The sequence below is a fragment of the Sesamum indicum genome, linkage group LG9 (genome assembly GCF_000512975.1).
Source record: "Sesamum indicum cultivar Zhongzhi No. 13 linkage group LG9, S_indicum_v1.0, whole genome shotgun sequence".
Classification (NCBI taxonomy): domain Eukaryota; kingdom Viridiplantae; phylum Streptophyta; class Magnoliopsida; order Lamiales; family Pedaliaceae; genus Sesamum; species Sesamum indicum.
Window position 1 is genome coordinate 7167129 of NC_026153.1, and position 19090 is coordinate 7186218.

A 19090-nucleotide genomic window follows, 5' to 3' on the forward strand; every position below is an offset into this window, starting at 1 on the left:
CACATAATAAATATATAATTAATTATTTTTATTAAATTATACACTAATTATTACATAAAAAATATATATTAAATTGAATATATAATTAGTTCTGATACTAACCATTAGCTATAAAGACTATATCAACGCTGAATCAATATCATGATGGTACTAATTATAAGTCTAATGAGCAATTTTTGTATGTTTCCAATATTAGGGGATTGTTTGCAATATCATACTACAGTTACTCTAATAATTTATTATTTTTTTTAACACAACTCTAATAATTATCTTTGATAACACTGATAAAATGCATCACGACTATAATAATTTAGATATACTTATTTTGTTCATCCTTTCTTTAACATTGTAGTTTTCATGTGGAAGATATTTTACTTATGAGTATATTAACAGGGATAATTACACTTCTATTTTTGAAATTTAGAATAATTACATATAAATTCTTTGTAGATTGATAAATTACATTTAGTACCATTTAAATTTGCTTACATCTATCTAACAAATTAGTCCGTTCATTAGACAAATTAGTCTGTTTTTGCTAATGTTAATAAAAAAAATAACAAAAATATCTATATTTACCCCTAAACTTATCACTGACTTATTACAGGTCAAATAAATCTTTTTATAACCAAATTACCCCCATACGCCTTTACACGTTAATGCTTATGAGGAAATATATCTTCACCATTATAAATGTAGTAGCAAACCAAAAAAAAAAAAAAACTGTTTGATCTACAATAAGTTAGTAATAAGTCAATTGAAAGTAAATATCAATTTTCTTTTAATTTTTTTTATTAATATCAACAAATTTAAAAAATTTTAACCAACAAATAGACTTATTTGTTAAACGGAAGCAAACATCAGGAGTGCTAGTTGTAATTTTTCAAATCACATACAATCTACGTATAATTGTACCAAATATCAGGAAAGAGAAGGGTAATTATCCCTATTTAAAATAAAGTTCATTTGTTATCATTTTATTTCTTGTTTTAATTTTAATTTCATAAAGAATTAAACTGATATAATATTTTTAAAATTAATTCATTTGTTAATATTTTCAATTTAATTGCATAATGAAAAAATCGGTGCTCAATTGGATCATATTACAAAAATTTGTAAATTACAAAAAAATCGTGGGGAATTCGATCATATTACAATGTGCTTTTTTTTTTTTTTTTAATGTGGTCAAATGTTGTGATTTCTATTTTTAATTACTAGTACTATGTTTCTTTGTGAATCTTAAGATAAAGGCATTATGTAATTAGTGGTGAAGTCAAGAAAACAATCATTACCCATAAGTCAATATTTTGGACCTCCGGTTTACTTTTGGCTTAAGAAATAGAGAAAGCAAGCGGCGACAGGATTAATTAATTTTAATTAGTAAGTAATCAAAATCAAACATTCCAAGAAGTTTGGTGATTAATTGAAAGTGATCAAAGTCACGATTGACAAAGAACATACTTTTCCAGGTGTATATACGTCTTCAAATCATCATCAAATATTAATTAATTGAATTAATTCCTCATGATCATGTCAAATCCACTGTTGAATTAATTCTTCTCCACCAAAATTATGCCAGAAAAAAAATAAATAAAAGGGTTTAATTATTAGTTACAATTTCTATTTAAATAACGATTTTGCACGCCTCTTTATGAATTGAGGAAGGTGCAGTGGAAGACATGAGCTCATTCACAATGAATAGAAGGAAAAGTTTATCAATCGATTTCAGCTTGGTCAAGCAAATCATGACAATAGAAAACCCAAAGGAACTGATAGAAAGATTTAATCAAATAGGATTCAGAAATCACATGATGAAACAAAAAGGTACTTACGTTTCCTGCCCTGCAAGAGGCAGTTCAACTCAGAAGTACCAGGGAATTTAAAGGTGAGGCAATAGAAAGACCGAGCCACTGGAATTAACAATAATTAATTAGAGAAGCCTTAATTTCCCATAAAAGTTTTATGTGGTCAATATTACATTATTAAAGGCAGTTCTAGCAAGAGCTAGTCTGGGTAACCGTTTTGCTAGATTGATCGGGCATTTTCCAAGCTTGACAACCCCTTTACTTGTGAGTCATGACATTTGCTAAATGAGGTTCAAGTAAACTAGTCCAACCACTAACTAAAGCTAGCTATCAAACAATTGAAAGGTTGACCAAATGACAGATCTGAGATCGTAATATCTTATGAAATTTAACAACTCGAAGCATCACGCAAGTAAATAGTCATGTTAACAGTGATGCGAACTTAAATAAGCAGAAAGATCAAGAATGCAAGAAATTAAGATGAGAATTCTAGATGTCACCGCACCTCAAGCACAAAACAAACTCAAAAAAGGGCAATCAAATGAGTGAATAATCTTGAAATAAATAGGCGAATCATAGTTTCTTCCAATCCGATGCTCCATTTTGGCCTATTTGGACATTTCTCAACCTCCCCAAATGGAGATCATTGACTTGACTGAAATAATTATTTGCCTGTTGGAATGGTAATCTTTCAGTGCATGATGATTCCATAGTTCATGATGGATAAACGGAAAAAGGAAATGGATATTCAAAAAATTAAACACAAGTTGGGAAAACACACAAAGATCTTAGAGAAAGGCCAAAAATGTGAAAAGTTCACTCAGTGTATTTAACAACTCTACTACATCCAACATCCTTTCAAATGCATGGCCTTAGGCAGTATTTCTTATAATGAATACATGGAGCAAGCACATTGTCTACAGCAAACACAAGCTTATGTATATACTAACTTGTTAAGCATAAATGTATTCAAACTTGCAAGTTAATTGACATGAGGAATAAATAAACTCACAATTGACTTTTAAAAATAGAACACTTCAACATCAATATATAGCATTGCAACTAGAATGTCATCCCTAATGTGAGAAACATCAAAATGATGGTGAAACAAAGACGCAACTTTCTGAGGCAGGAGCTACCAAATGGAACCGTACCTTCTCGTCAAATTCTCCTCCTCCCTGACCTGATTATCGTACAATTGCTTGATCCTAGTGACTCAGCATAAGACCCCTCAATTTCTTGTTCCAAAACCTCATGTTGTGCGACAGCATCCTCCTGGAATACGAAAAATAAGCATCAATAAAAGCGTTCACTTGTAGACTACTTTACGCTCATATGTTCAAACTTCTCAAAGTTCAAAATTACAGAAGATCAAGGGTCAGCAGCACCTTTGCCTTGATGTTTGCCTTAATCTTATCATGGAAGTCTTTGTCATCAAGTTCAAGTTTTGCACGCTTCTTCATGGCTTCTGTCCTTTGTTTCTCTATTGCTTAAAATTTGAGCTCCTTTCGTCAGGTCTTTAAGTAACTTGTCGAGCTCCTTGCACTTTTCATGAGCATCCAAACTTGGTTAAACATTGTGGCAGATGTTTCAGAAACCTTGTTTCGATTCTCCTCTATCTGCAACAAATGGCAAAGTTCAAACCTATTCCAGATGCTTCCAAAATATGAGGTACATAATCATTATAACGCACTAGAAGCTAAAATGATAAGTAGAAACCTACATGAACCTATTAACATTCACATGCACAAAGAAAACACAGAGTAAAGACGAGTACGCGTAGTTCTGCAAAACATAGGAGCAAGAAAGTCACAAAAGTATTCTTGAACTATGTTAAAAGAAACATATCTATTTAAGGACCATATAATAATTAGCTCATTTCTTAATTAGCCATGAGGAAACACACATAATATATAAAGATCATTAAATTATGATGTTAAGACTCAAGTTAGTGTACTTTGTAGAGAGATAAAAGATCACGATGATCACAAAAACTCTATTCCCAAGTTTATTTTCGTATACACCATCCACCTCCCATTAAAACAAATAAAAGAAGTTAGATGCTAAGTTCTCCTAGATGCAAACTTCTTAGGCTTTGTTACATTTTCACGTCCTGGATCCTGAAAAAAATTATGTTATCATATTTGTTATCAGACTTGTCAACTAAACATAAAATTTTACCACACAAAGGAACATATGAAAAGATATAAGAACATGCACTTAAAGTTCTGTGTATTGCAAATGCAAACTACACTACGTTTGCTTTTTCAGAATCTACCGCATGGGTACCCTGCTAAAATAAGTTGCCCAATTTTATGATAACATAGAATCTTAAAGTGAGAAAGCAGTCAATGAACTTGGAAAACAGCCAATACTGGAATAACATTGAGAGTGTAGGGCAAATATCAGCATAAGCAATGTCCAAGATGTCAAGTTTGAGAGTATCATGCCGAGTCTTATTTCTGAGCTAATACTTTTCAACCCCATCAGGAAAGCAGTTAATGCTACTTAGTAGCTTTACATATTGGAGCCACTGGTTTACCAGGTTTATCAAAAATGTCATGGATTTCATAAAATTACCTTTCAAGAAGAAAAATAATTTTGAAGAGAACTATTACTGCACATGATATAGAAGCAAAATCCGTCCTCATAGAAGATCATATAATTTAAATGCTTTCATCTCGCCCATGCAGATATCCACATGTTCATGAAACTATTGCAGCAAATGGGGCCATTATTTATCTTTGCATATCGGTGCACAAATGCCTATAAGGACGGATTTTTCTTCTACTAAAAACTGAAAATGAATAAACACTATTTCGAAATTAGCAACTTGCATAAGACAAAGTGGAGTAGTAAATTAACTACATTATGGAAATTTACAAGTTCACTGGCATTCTCAACTATGAATTAACTCCATCTGTCTCATCGTCAAGTATTGGTGGATCACATAGTTGCTTTGTTTCAGAAAATAAGACTAGTTTTCCTTGCATTTGCATTATAATCCTACAGAAAAAAGGAAAATCTAAACAACATCCGAATTTTAAAGCTAATGAGGTCAAAATAAGATATATCAAGATCTACAAGGTTTCTATCATTGTTCTATAAGAAGTCTTCGAACTAAAGATCAAGTGTTATTACTAATGAAAGCATTCATAATATCCTCCGTAATTTAAATAGCAATGCAGATCCCCAACAGAAAGGGCATTTGATTGCCAATTAAAACAAACAAAGATTGTAAGAGTTTGAAGTAACATACATCCGTCAGCATCTGCTTGGCATGATGAAGTTCTTTATCATAATCGTGTATTCTAGAGACTTTTACTGCCTGTCAAGCTGCTAATATAACTCCTCTTTCTCTTCATCAAGCTCCCGAAGTTTGTCATCCAAGTATTGGACAACTTGAATAATTTGCTTTCTCTTATTACCTGTAGAAAATAGATGTTAGAAACAAAAACAAAAAACAAAACGGACAAGGAAACTATTCAAGGAGCACTTGCCAGTATCCTGCATTATTTTCAAACTTTCATGCTGTCTCTCCTCATAAACTCGAGCCCCACCAATTTCCTTCAGCAGATCCAATCGTTCTGAATCCTTCATCAATATCAACGAGGCTGTCTGCGATATTATATATATATCAGAAGAATGAATGGATAACCCAAGCAGGTCAACAAGCAAAAATTTTCCTTACTTTGCCCTGCTGCACAACATAATAAGGATTAGAACGAGAAAATCCTGCACTTTCCAGCAGATTCATGACTTCTGTCTTCCTGAAAATTCATAAACCATCACCCATTATCCAGTTATCCAACAAGCGCATGGACAACGAAAAAGGAAAAGAATATATAACTAAATACATAGAATACGCAAAGTAAAAAATACTACAAGCGTATACACACGTTATATGTTTTCCATCCAAGAAATATTCATCTTTCTTAACACCAATTGTTCTCCTGAGCCACACTTCCTCCTTATCAATCGTAAAAGTAGAATGACAAAGTCATAAACAAGCAGGACAAAGGAATAAAGATCTTACGGAGATGCCATTATAAATGCAGGGCATAAACAAATGGGAAATAGGATAAACATGAATCCTTCGCTATCTCTTTATTAACCAATAATCAGATATGGCTAATGCAAATTATCGACATCCTCATTAACTATCAGTATATACTTTCTGACCCAGTTGCTTCTGGAGGACCTCAGTTATGATACATCTTTCCAATACCAACACTATGTGCATTCACCTCAAGATAAGCAGGTGCAACAATTTGGAGCTTGAGCATATTATAGGTGGTATAACTTCAGAAAGTCCAGTTACAAATGTTGAAAGAGTTCATAAATAAGTAGACAAATCATAATTAGAAAAAAAGGAAAAACAGCAGTTCACATAAGACATGTAGATAAATAGAGTTACCATCCAAAGCTTATAGGAATACGGTTGTCGGAGTTGTCAAATACAATCTCCACAAAAGCAGATAACACTTGGTGGCCAACACCTTCCTGACAAGCAGAAAAGCAAAGAGCATTCAATATAAAGGTTGTAGGTAACTTCGTAGAACAATGAAAGCAAGATCAAAGATAACAACAGTGTTTCACTGAAGAAAATACGTGAAGTAACGCCTGCCTTTCTTCATTGGGCAAATTATTGGGATAGATCACTTGTAACGACGCATATTGCTGCAAGTATAGGTAGGGTCCTCATTAAATCAATTCCAAGGAAACAGAACAAACAGAAGAACAAAACAAATGTTCAAGATGAACATACCATGGAAAAGGTTCGATTCGCCAGATCCATTAGCACCAATTGCAGAATACAAATCAATAAATCATTTTCTGGCACATTAAACATTCTTAAATTAGAGACATGGGTAAACAGTGGAAAATAAAATGTAGAAACCGAGGCATAGAAAGAAAAATATGGTGTACCAACACAGTTAACTTTGGGACTGAATGTTTCAGCTGCAACTTGCTCTTGGTAACTCTTAAACCCTTCTATGACAACCTACAACAAAGAACCTAATCCGGGTCGAATAATAATGGTCTTTTTCAGACGCCAGATCGCACTTTTTTCAGGTTGCGTTTTGTTGTGGTCTTTTTCAGGCACTGGATTGCATCTTTCTCAGATCGCATAATAATGGTCTTTTTCAGACGCCAAATCGCACCTTTTTCAGGTCGCGTTTTGTTGTGGTTTTTTTCACACTTGATTATATCTTTCTCAGATCGCATAACAATGGTCTTTTTCAGACGCCAGATCGCACCTTTTTCAGGTCGCGTTTTGTTGTGGTCTTTTTCAGACGCTCGATTGCATCTTTCTCAGATCGCATAATAATGGTCTTTTTCAGACGCCAGATCGCACCTTTTTCAGGTCGCGTTTTGTTGTGGTCTTTTTCAGACGCTCGATTGCATCTTTCTCAGATCGCATAATAATGGTCTTTTTCAGACGCCAGATCGCACCTTTTTCAGGTCGCGTTTTGTTGTGGTCTTTTTCAGACGCTCGATTGCATCTTTCTCAGATCGCATAATAATGGTCTTTTTCAGACGCCAGATCGCACCTTTTTCAGGTCGCGTTTTGTTGTGGTCTTTTTCAGACGCTCGATTGCATCTTTCTCAAATCGCATAATAATGGTCTTTTTCAGACGCCAGATCGCACCTTTTTCAGGTCGCGTTTTGTTGTGGTCTTTTTCAGACGCTGGATTGCATTTTTCTCAGATCGCATAATAATGGTCTTTTTCAGACGCCAGGTCGCACCTTTTTCAGGTCGCGTTTTGTTGTGGTCTTTTTCAGACACTGGAGTGCATCTTTCTCAGATCGCATAATAATGGTCTTTTTCAGACGCCAGGTCGCATCTTTTTCAGGTCGTGTTTTGTTGTGGTCTTTTTCAGACACTGGAGTGCATCTTTCTCAAATCGCATAATAATAGTCTTTTTCAGACACTGGATTGCATCTTTCTCAGATTGCAAATAATAGTCTTTTTCAGACGCCAGATCGTACCTTTTTCAGGTCGCATTTTGTTGTGGTCTTTTTCAGACGCTGGATTGCATCTTTCTCAGATGGCATAATAATGGTCTTTTTCAGACGCCAGATCGCATCTTTCTCAGGTCGCGTTTTGTTATAGTCTTTTTCAGACGCTGGATTGCATCTTTCTCAGATTACATAATAATGGTCTTTTCAGACGCCAGATCGTACCTTTTTCAGGTCGCGTTTTGTTGTGGTCTTTTTCAGACGCTAGATTGCATCTTTCTCAGATTGCATAATAATGTTCTTTTTCAGACGCCAGATCGCACCTTTTTCAGGTCGCGTTTTGTTGTGGTCTTTTTCAGACGTTGGATTGCATCAGATCGCATAATAATGGTCTTTTTCAGACGCCAGGTCGCACCTTTTTCAGGTCGTGTTTTGTTGTGGTCTTTTTTAGACACTGGAGTGCATCTTTCTCAGATCACATAATAATAGTCTTTTTCAGATGCTGGATTGCATCTTTCTTAGATTGCATAATAATGGTCCTTTTCAGACGCCAGGTCGCACCTTTTTCAGGTCGCGTTTTGTTGTGGTCTTTTTCAGACGGTGGATTACATCTTTCTCAGATCGCATAATAATGGTCTTTTTCAGACGCTAGATCGCACCTTTTTTAGGTCGCGTTTTGTTGTGGTCTTTTTCAGACACTGGAGTGCATCTTTCTCAGATCGCATAATAATGGTCTTTTTCAGACGCTAGGTCGCACCTTTTTCAGGTCGTGTTTTGTTGTGGTCTTTTTCAGACACTGGAGTGCTTCTTTCTCAGATCGCATAATAATAGTCTTTTTCAGACACTGGATTGCATCTTTCTCAGATTGCATAATAATAGTCTTTTTCAGACGCCAGATCGTACCTTTTTCAGGTCGCATTTTGTTGTGGTCTTTTTCAGACGCTGGATTGCATCTTTCTCAGATGGCATAATAATGGTCTTTTTCAGACGCCAGATCGCATCTTTCTCAGGTCGCATTTTGTTATAGTCTTTTTGAGACACTGGATTGCATCTTTCTCAGATTGCATAATAATGGTCTTTTCAAACGCCAGATCGTACCTTTTTCAGGTCGCGTTTTGTTGTGGTCTTTTTCAGACGCTAGATTGCATCTTTCTCAAATTGCATAATAATGTTCTTTTTCAGACGCCAGATCGCACCTTTTTCAGGTCGCGTTTTGTTGTGGTCTTTTTCAGACGCTGGATTGCATTAGATCGCATAATAATGGTCTTTTTCAGACGCCAGGTCGAAAAAGACCTTTTTCAGGTCGTGTTTTGTTGTGGTCTTTTTTAGACACTGGAGTGCATCTTTTCTCAGATCACATAATAATAGTCTTTTTCAGACACTGGATTGCATCTTTCTCAAATCGCATAATAATGGTCTTTTTCAGACGGCAGATCGCACCTTTTTCAGGTCGCGTTTTGTTGTGGTCTTTTTCAGACGCCAGATCGCACCTTTTTCAGGTCGTGTAATAGTGGTCTTTTTCAGACGCTAGATCGCACCTTTTCCAGGTCGCGTTTTGTTGTGGTATTTTTCATTGCATCTTTCTCAGATCGCATAATAATGGTCTTTTTCAGACGCCAGATCGCACCTTTTTCGGGTCGCGTTTTGTGTGGTCTTTTTCAGACGCTGGATTGCATCTTTTTCAGATCGCATAATAATGATTTTTTTCAGACGCCAGATCGCACCTTTTTCAGGTCGCGTTTTGTTGTCTTTTTGAGACGCTGGATTGCATCTTTCTCATATCGCATAATAATGGTCTTTTTCAGACGCCAGATCGCACCTTTTTCAAGTCGCGTTTTGTTGTGGTCTTTTTCAGACACTGGCGTAATAAGAACAAGATCTATGATAACAAAAGTGCTTCACTGCAGAACATACATGAAGCAACGCCTGCCTTTCTTCATTGCGCAAATTATGGAATAGATCACTTATAACGAAGTATATTGCTGCAAGTATAAGTAGGGTCCTCATTAAATCAATTCCAAGGAAACAGAACAAACCAAAGAACAAAACAAATGTTCAAGATGAACATACCATGGAAAAAGTTCAATTTGCCATATCCATTAGCACCAACTGCAGAATACAAATCAAAAATAATTTTCTGGCACATTAAACATTCTTAAACTAGAGGTAAACAGTGGAAAATAAAATGTAGAAACCGAGGCATAGAAGGAAAAATATGGTGTACCAACACAGTTAACTTTGGGACTCAATGTCTCAGTTGCAACTTGCTCCCGGTAACTCTTAAACCCTTCTAGAACAACCTACAACAAAGAACCCGTGCAGAAGTGATAAATCAGTATGCATATTTTAAAGAAAAGTCAAATAAAATAGATAATTCATTACCTGCTTTATATACATTACGAGATTCCAGGATAGCTAACTGGCAACCCCTCTGCAATTTGAAGGCAGAAGAAGAGCAGAATAATCACATCCCCTGCCTGAACTTATATTAATAGCTTAGAAAACTCATAAACGTAAAAGAACAAAATAATTCAGTTAAAATCACTCGCGAATATTACATGCACTACAAATGCCAATATAAGAATCAACCAGAAACAAAACAAAACCACACCAAAACTCAAAAGGCCAAGCAACTAAAGGTATAATGAAAAACATAAAAAAGAGAAAAGAAAACCAAAACACCAACACAGTTAGATATTGCGCAGGAGCAGAAGTCTAGGGTTCTTTACATAATTGAGGCACGCTTTGAGATAAATTCGCGAAGCTAACACGGTAAATATGCAACAAGAACTCACCAATCTGCGGGTTGAAGTTAATGATTGTGAGCACTACCTCCGTCTAATTCGCGAGAGTGTGTGTGTGTGTGTGAGAGAGAGAGAGAAAAAAAGGGGGACGGGAGAAGAGAGATGAAAATGAAGGGAATCGAGTTGACGTTTTAAGACGCGATTTTTCAGACGAGTGCTATTGTCCTTTCCACAATTTCCCTTTTTACGTTTTCTTTTAATTTTATTTGTTGTATTCAATAATTATGAAAAACTGGTTCAATTCCATTAATTCGACCAATAACTTACACAAACTAAAATAAAAAAAGACAATTGACCAATTTCATTCAAATTAAGATTTCGTTTAACTCCTGGATATTAAATGTTCATCTAGAAATGTAGATAATTATGTGACATAAAGAATTAAACTAATATAATATTTAAAATTATTTCATTTGTTATTATTTTATTTCCTTTTTTTTTCAATTTGATTACATAATGAATTAAACTAATATGCCTTGCTCACTGGCAAAATAATAAATGAATAATTTACCATATTCTTTTATTTTATTGAGGAAAAAAATCTTACCAAAATCAGATATGATCAAATCAAACAAATTACTTCTAGTTATATTATTGATCACTTTCTCTAAAAAGTAAACCAATCAAACAAGTTTATTGCATATGTCATATATCATATGTTTAATTCAAATTTAGCCACACTCGTTTTGAATTGAAATTTCCCCTTATTCAAGCGATGGTGAAATTTCTTTGTGTAGTATTGTACATATATTTTAAGAGATATTTAGACAAATTACAGGCGTAAAAAAGTAAAATAAGATGCTGTGGTAAACAACATGGGAAAGGACAATACTTATGAATAACAAGTTATAACAGCTTGCACCAATTGGCGAGATGTAAGTATAAAATCCAAAGGCAGATTCACACGGTAATCGTACAATTTGGCAACTGAAAAAAAAGAGCAGATTTTGGTATGCATCGCACAGAACATTATATGCAGTGATCTATATCCTACAGTTCAACCAAATTGACCTATGAGGAAAACCAAAGAGGATGGCCCAAAACAACTGGACTGCCAATTCGGCCTTTCCACCAGCTTACATTCGTATGTTCCTAGGAGCCATTGGCAGTACTGCTTGCAGCTTTCTCAGATATATGATGTATTTGGGGAGGGCCAAGGGAACATCTCTAGCATCATCACCTAGGTCTCAGAAAAGTCCCGATAGATCCAAAGTGGCTCCCGATATTGCCAGAAAATACACCAAATAATAACTACATCCATATTTATACAATCTACCACCATTCATAATTTCTTCCCCCCCAGTCATTACTGCTGTTGCCAAATCTTGATGCTGAATACCTATGATGATAGAATTTTGATGACCCATTGGATGTGGAATTGTTAAAATTGAGCTTCCGAGGCTTTTTAGAAGAACGAGAACTTGATGCATAATCACCGTTTGAGGTGGATATCTTAGATCTTCTGTCCTTTGGCGTCACTGGGGATCTCCAATTATTTGATTTGGTCTTAGTACTGTAATAATCCCCAGGATCTTCAGTAATCCAACCCCCTCTGTGCTTCTTCTGTACTGCTGAAGCAAATTCGGCATGCTGGGATTTCTTCTTTCTGCGTGACTTGCCAAGATCATGAGGTGCGGACCTGACATCAGTATGATCCCAATCCCTATTACTCTTGGAAGATATCTGCTTGGGTGTTGATGGTTCACGATTTCTCTTACCAGCCTGGTGAAAAATAAACACCGACCTCAGTATTTTTATTTGGGAAATCTCTACATAACATTGAATGCAAAAATAAACGAAGACATCATAAATAGTTCAGATTACAAGAACAGGAATTCGCGGCAAGATTAATGCTAAAGTGTCAAGATAATCAGAAAGCCTGAAAGGAAGCTGCTGGCATACCCTTTTTGAGTTGGTGCATTCCCGAGCAAAATGTCCTTCTAAACCACACTTGTAGCATGAATGAGCAGATACTATGCCATTTGTGTCCCAATGAGACCCTGTACAAGCCTGCATGAATAAGAAACTATCAGGTAATCGAGCATGCATCAAAAAAACAAAACTGTGGATGCTGACATTGATGACAATATGAGGCTTCCTAGCTGAACAAAACTACTTTTTTGTGATGAGCTCAGAAGCCAACAGAGCCCCTATCAAATCCCCCAGCCTCTTCTCCCTATCATCAAACAGAATCCAGACTTCTTTTTCTAGGTTACTTCATAAAGAGAAGTCACTGCAGAAGGCATACCCTTACCATGAGTTTGTAGTCCCACTTCAGGGAACATGAATCATTCACATACTAATGCGGACTCTTCAGATCATATCATAAACTGGCAACATACAAATTGGTAAAGTTGAATGGTAACCTAAACTTTCTGCAACTGGCTTGTTAAATGAGATCAAACAAGAATAGAGAGAGCTACATTACAGTTTCTCAATCAAAATATAAAAATATTTCATCACATACAACAAAAGGTTCAAGTCCTGAACCTTTCTCTTAATGCGTCAATTAGACTTATCAAACTGACCCAGATAGGCATGTAGATTGAACTCACCAAACCAGTATGGCCTGACAGCCCACATCTATAGCAGGAAACCTCTCTTGGACCAGGATCGCTATAATTTCTACAACAGAGATGGCCAAATCTTCCGCAAATGTAACATTGTATTTCCTGCAAAACAAAATTCCAGGTATGAACAGAAAATTAAATAGATCTGAGAAGAAAGACAGACATTATCGAGTAATCCCCTGAAGTAAAGACCTTGAGATCATCAGGGCAATAGTCATTCCTGCATGAGAACATATCATGTCCCAAATCCCCACATTTTAGACATATCTTAGAACTCTTGTTTTTCTCAGGACAATCTTTTGCACGGTGCCCGTGTTGCTTGCATATAAAGCAATCGCGTCCCTGCCAGATAGAAAAAGATAGTTAAAATCAAGATTTTTGCATCCAGAGACAATCTCTAAGCAATAACTTCATATAAATATAAAAAGGGGCCTTGAATAACACAATAGATTTTATTCAAAGTCACATACCATAATATTTATTGACAATAAACTTGAACCATACAGGAAAGGTATCTCAGAAATATCCCGGAGGCGGGTGAATGATCTATAGCATAAATGTGTTGTGTATACAAGTGAAATCTTCAGGACATCAGTGCAGACCAGCAATATCTCTCAAAAAATATTAACATTCATTCTCCTTCGTCTTTCAGCAAAGTACTACTCACTTCATCTCAGCCAACCTATAATACTATGTGAATAAAGGTACAGTTATTATCCAGGCATATGACAGTAACTCACATACTGTTTCCAAATTGCATACCTATGGGAGCATCTGTCTTCAATAGCAACCTTCACTAAATACATCTTACTAGAGGCAGAACAATTTCAAAACCATATGATGTTAAATCTCTAATCCAAAACTGGGGTAAAAAAGAGGCAAATAGAGAAAGAGAACATGTACATCTTCAATCAAATCTGTGCCACCAGCTATAACTACTTTAGCAAGAAAAAGAAAGGAAAAGAAACTATATAAGCAAGGCAGAATTTAGCAAAAAGTTCAATGCAAATAAGTCTACATATGTTCTTAATGTAGGACTACTTCTTCGTAGGAGAAAGGTACAAAAATAAACGTGCCAGAGATTCACACAGGATAAAAAAAATGCTTGCAATTAAAACAAGAAAAACTGTTTATCAAATAGGAAGACCCCAAATGGAAATAAAACAGCACAATAACTTCCTGCGACTGATAGTAGTTACAAAACCATCATATCAAGAACCATGTTAATTGTCATAGATTATAGTAAACATTTGTCGAGCAAGCAATATATGAGCACAAACCTTGGAACATTGTTTCGCATTATGTTCAAAACTCCCACACACGAAACAAGGTTTCTTGCGCTTGGCTGAAGTACAGTTGACAGTTGTATGACCCTCTTCCCCACAATTATAGCATGCTCCCCAACTGTTGTCTGGAGGATCGAAGTACCTAGGCCCCCGCTGACATCATGGCAATCATAATAAACGACATGTTGATATCTGAAAAATGATGCTTGTACACAAGTTACTTGAACTCACAAGAAGCTTCCTCAGAACAGCATTGTCCAACACGTCAACAGGATTTGTTTCAACTGCTTTATCAGAAATCTCAATGGCTTTATCAGCCTCTGTCTTTTCTTTGTCAATCACATTATCCACCTAAGAAAATTGAGAAAAGAAAAAACAGTAGTAGATCAGATCCAGCATCCCAGTTCAATACACATAGTAGGTAACAACTTATAACACACCATTCAATTCAGTGTAATAGAAAGAAAACACAACATTTAAGGCAGACCAATCAGAGCAATGGAGAGATTTCCAAATAAACAACTTTTTTCTCTATAAAACTGATCATGGAAATTGTTTTCAGGGGAAAATAATATCTCATGCTTTACATCCAGTTTCATTCTTAGCCAGCAGAAAATTTTGATACTACATTTTACCTAGCCAGCCTCTAGTGCCTGTCCTATGAATAGAAATACAATCACCATCCTTACGACTATCCCAATCTCTACTCAGCAAGAAAACACGCTTCAATGTTAACTATTCATCTCGCGGAACAGTGAAGAAACAGAACATCAACCCCCAGTTTTCAGAAACATCAACACCGATTCATAAACAGAATCAATCAAGACTCCAATGGAGACTACCAGAAACAAGTCTCCGCAGAAATCTCTAAAACCCGTATCTACGTCAGTTGAACCCTGAAACATGTTTCAAATTACATGAACTAGTAAGAAACCCCGACTTCACTAATCAGCAAATAGGCACAACTTAACCCATTGATAATACAATAATTCCTCTATAAATCAATTTATATTAAATGCTTACAGGATCCACCGGAACTTCAAATCCGTCGCTCTTCTTCCTTTTCTTTTTCTCCTTTTTCTTCTTCTCTTCCTTCAAATTCGTAACTATTTCAGAAACCCCATTGCTTCGGGGATCAATACTACAAGTTCGCAGCATGGCTTTCTGAACGATTTTCAAGCTGAGGTCCTCGTTGGCCTCTGCATCATCATCACTGATAGCAGCTTCAATTGGATTTTTCCTCTTTCTTTTATCTTCTTCAGGTGAAGAATACTCTTCCGCTTTCACCTTCTTCTCTTTCTTTCCCATATCAATCAACGATGATTCTGGAAATGAATTACGCTGAATAGAAGGAGAACTATAGTAATCCCCAGCAGTTAAAGATTCAAACCCTAACCCTAACCCTGGCAGTTTGAAAGGATAATCAGATGAGTAGAAATTACATTGGGCCTTTACATGGGCCTAGAAGGCCCGCCTCTTTTAATCTGAGCCCAATTACGCGAAAACTCTAACTTTGGAAACTTTACAAATTCTTAATAATAAATTATTTAAATAATTATAACTTCAAAATTTTCAACTCTAACTTTGAATTATATTATAATTAAAAAATTATAAATTTTAAACTTCTTTTAATATGAAGCCATTGAAAATACTTTTATTCAAAATTTTCCTCAAATTTCAAATACATCAATCTAAATACAACACGAGTGGTCTTTGGGCAATTACAAAAATTTATAAATTTAAAAAGCCTAAAAATAATTATGAAATAATTTAAATTTATTTTTTGTCTTGGAATATTAAAATTTAAATATTTTAATATGACAGTAAATTTCAATTTCTCAGATCAGCATCAATAAAACCTAGCCCAGCTGATAAAACCAAAATTTTGGAAAAAAATTCAAAAAGTTATCGAGTTTAAATACCTACTGTTCTTTTCATACTTATTTATTCGTATAATAATTATTTAATAATTTGATAGTTATACAATGATGATTTATAATTATTAATTTTATGCCTTCACTACAGAAAAAAAGAAAAAAAAACCTTATAGTTTATAAATAGTTTAGACTTTATTAATGAGCAATTTGATGAGTAATCTAAAATTAAATATGAAAAATATCAATAATAAAACAGTGTTATTAGACACAACAGTAAGTTTAAATTATATTGCTGACCCCAAAAATCTGTAAATCAATCGCATATTTATATAAAATTCAATTTAAAATTATGGTAGTTTATGTGGCAAATAAAATTAAAAGATATGATCCAAATATTCACGTACATCTATGCTATTATAAAGTGAAGAGGGTTCATAGATTCGAAGTGGTAGTCTTTATCCTGCTACACCAAATTATTATATTACCAAAAATATCGTTTAACTTCCCAACTCATGTCAAATTAACTACTCAATTAAGTTTCTTTAGAAAATTAATTTCATAAAATTACATATACACAAAAAGTAAATTTACTTCCATTTTGTTTAAGCTTGTTGTTAATTGAAATAATATATTAGTATTTGTTTTGTATGTATAGATAATCATCGTTATCAATACAACCTATATTGTACGAGGTGTCAATTATTCATTTAATTTGAATAAAGTATGTATTGATAATTGTGCAGTAAAAAAAATTACAAGACAGTTGTGTATGTGAGGTTATAAGACAATGATAAATTTTAAGGGAAAAATGCAAGCAACCTCCTTGTGATATTGCAAATGGAACAGATTACCCCATATGCAAGAAATAACAATTTATCTCTATGTATTTTCTAAAAATCACATGAGGATAATTTGCTCATTTGAAAGATCGCACGAGGATAAACTGCTATTCACCCTAAATTTTAATATAAACAAATAAATTGTGAGTTTCAAAAAAATTAAAACTTTACTAAAAAATATACACACATATACTAGATGCCGTCATATCTAATAACACTTATTTTAAGTGTCCTTAATATTTGGGATTTGTTGTGCCTAGATTTTTCAAACCCCCAAGCACGGAAAAATATATCCACACATTGCATAGGCATATGGAAAAACACCCCTTATCCAATACATTGGTCCACAAATTCTCACCAAAAAATCAAAAAAAGGAAAAATAAAACAAGAAATGGAAAAGAATGTAGAGAAGTGAGAACCACAAGCACATAATCTTCTTGTTGTATCTCACCAAACGTCCATTCCAATGGCATTCAGCCTCTCCTCCATCCCATTTTCAAGGCCAATCAGCAGCCTAAGGAGCCAAGTTCTGGTCACAAAGTGTGAGTTGAACGAAGCTTCAAATTTGAGTGCAAAGGAGTCGAGACTTGAAATTGGGTCTCCCATTATTGTGGTTGAGGCTCCTCAGCTGCTCAAGACTGCCGCTTCCGTCCCTTGTTTGCGTGCTAACGCGGGCTTAGTTAAGCCCGGTGATGTCGGGAGGTATATCCATATTTGTTTTCTATACTCTTCATAGTGATACGTTTTTAGGTTATACGTACGTGTTGACATTGTTAATTCGAGTTAATTATTATTGTTGGTTAATTGTCATTTTATTTGTTCTTTTTCAACAATATTGTGCGGGTTGGAGCACAATTGTTAAGTTTTCTAAGGTTGAGTGTTGATGGTTTCTAATTCACTTGCAGGATTGTTTCGAGAAAGCCTAAGGATGTGTGGGCAGTTCGTCTTAGTATTGGTACTTATCTTATAGACGGAAAGTACTTCAAGCCCTTGGAACTTGATGATTAACTCATAAGTTTCATACGGCAATGTACAAATATTTTTAAATATATGGACTTCAGTGAATCACAATGTAGATAATTAGGGTTTTGGAGATTGATTTTTTTTTTTTTTCTACTTAAGCTGATTTTAATTTTAATTTTCGATTATGCAAAGCAATTGCTTTGTTCCCTCTCCCAGACAATCATTTGAAATTATTGTGGTGTGTATTACATTTACACTTTTACCATTTTGTAAATGTATCAGTTGTTGATATTTCGTCAAAATTTGGACAAATGAAAGAGTCGTAAAATAATGAATATATGACGATCAAATGATGGAAGACAAAAAGAGAAAAAAAGTAAAATATGCATTACAATAAATTTTATATTTCAATATTAACTATAGTATTATTAACGCCTTTGTGATCCACAAAATTAATAAATATACGAGCATTTGATTAAATATTGTATTTATTATAAACAAATATTAACGATTGTTGTTGCACGTATCGATGTATCATAGCGAAAATTAGCAAATACGTAACAAATTCCATTATTAGAATACGAACAACATAGTAAATATAGCAATTTTATACATAATGAATATTAATATAGTTCATAATAACAATAGTATTATTATAAAAAATAAATACGTGTTTATTTTCAGATTCGAACGTTTATATACTCACAATTGATATATGACGTATGCAAATACAAGTTATAATTCAAGTAAAAAGAAAAGAAGATAATAGCCGTTCAAAAAATTTGGTCAATTTTTACCATATTATTCTACAATTTTCAGGGGTTGGTTTACTTAACATTTAATATATTTTTTATTTTTTAGATTATAGAAATTTTATTGAATGTAAAAGTCTAAACCATAGGGGAGGAAAATGCAATTAAAACTAAAGTCAGGGGAGAGAAACGCAATTATTAACCCCAAAAAATCGAAGTCCACATTTGA

The 19090-nt window shown here is 34.4% G+C and overlaps 3 protein-coding genes across 5 annotated transcripts; 1 reads left to right on the plus strand and 2 right to left on the minus strand.

Annotated features, from left to right (window-relative positions):
- LOC105170984 (structural maintenance of chromosomes protein 3-like) lies at nt 3195-10725 on the minus strand. Of its 3 annotated transcripts, none has more exons than XM_011091963.2 (11): nt 10565-10725; nt 10152-10246; nt 9994-10069; nt 9840-9878; nt 6574-6641; nt 6417-6485; nt 6223-6308; nt 5497-5575; nt 5306-5423; nt 5065-5233; nt 3195-3424 (listed from the first exon to the last, which is right to left on the minus strand). In XM_011091963.2, exons 2-10 carry the CDS (start codon nt 10164-10166, stop codon nt 5145-5147), a joined length of 639 nt encoding a protein of 212 aa, XP_011090265.1. In that variant the 5' UTR covers nt 10167-10246; nt 10565-10725; the 3' UTR covers nt 3195-3424; nt 5065-5144. The 3 variants fall into 3 exon arrangements, with proteins under 3 accessions (XP_011090265.1, XP_011090264.1, XP_011090267.1); XM_011091962.2 differs by having other exon boundaries at nt 10152-10200; nt 10565-10724; XM_011091965.2 differs by lacking the exon at nt 9840-9878 and having other exon boundaries at nt 10152-10200; nt 10565-10724.
- On the minus strand, nt 11381-15831 carry LOC105170985 (protein AIR2). Its single transcript, XM_011091966.2, has 8 exons — nt 15453-15831; nt 15272-15325; nt 14661-14780; nt 14424-14582; nt 13336-13485; nt 13129-13245; nt 12476-12583; nt 11381-12295 (listed from the first exon to the last, which is right to left on the minus strand). Exons 1-8 carry the CDS (start codon nt 15735-15737, stop codon nt 11846-11848), a joined length of 1443 nt encoding a protein of 480 aa, XP_011090268.1. The 5' UTR covers nt 15738-15831; the 3' UTR covers nt 11381-11845.
- Nucleotides 17457-18411, plus strand: LOC105170986. The gene is made up of 2 exons (XM_011091967.2): nt 17457-17848; nt 18052-18411. Exons 1-2 carry the CDS (start codon nt 17613-17615, stop codon nt 18152-18154), a joined length of 339 nt encoding a protein of 112 aa, XP_011090269.1. The 5' UTR covers nt 17457-17612; the 3' UTR covers nt 18155-18411.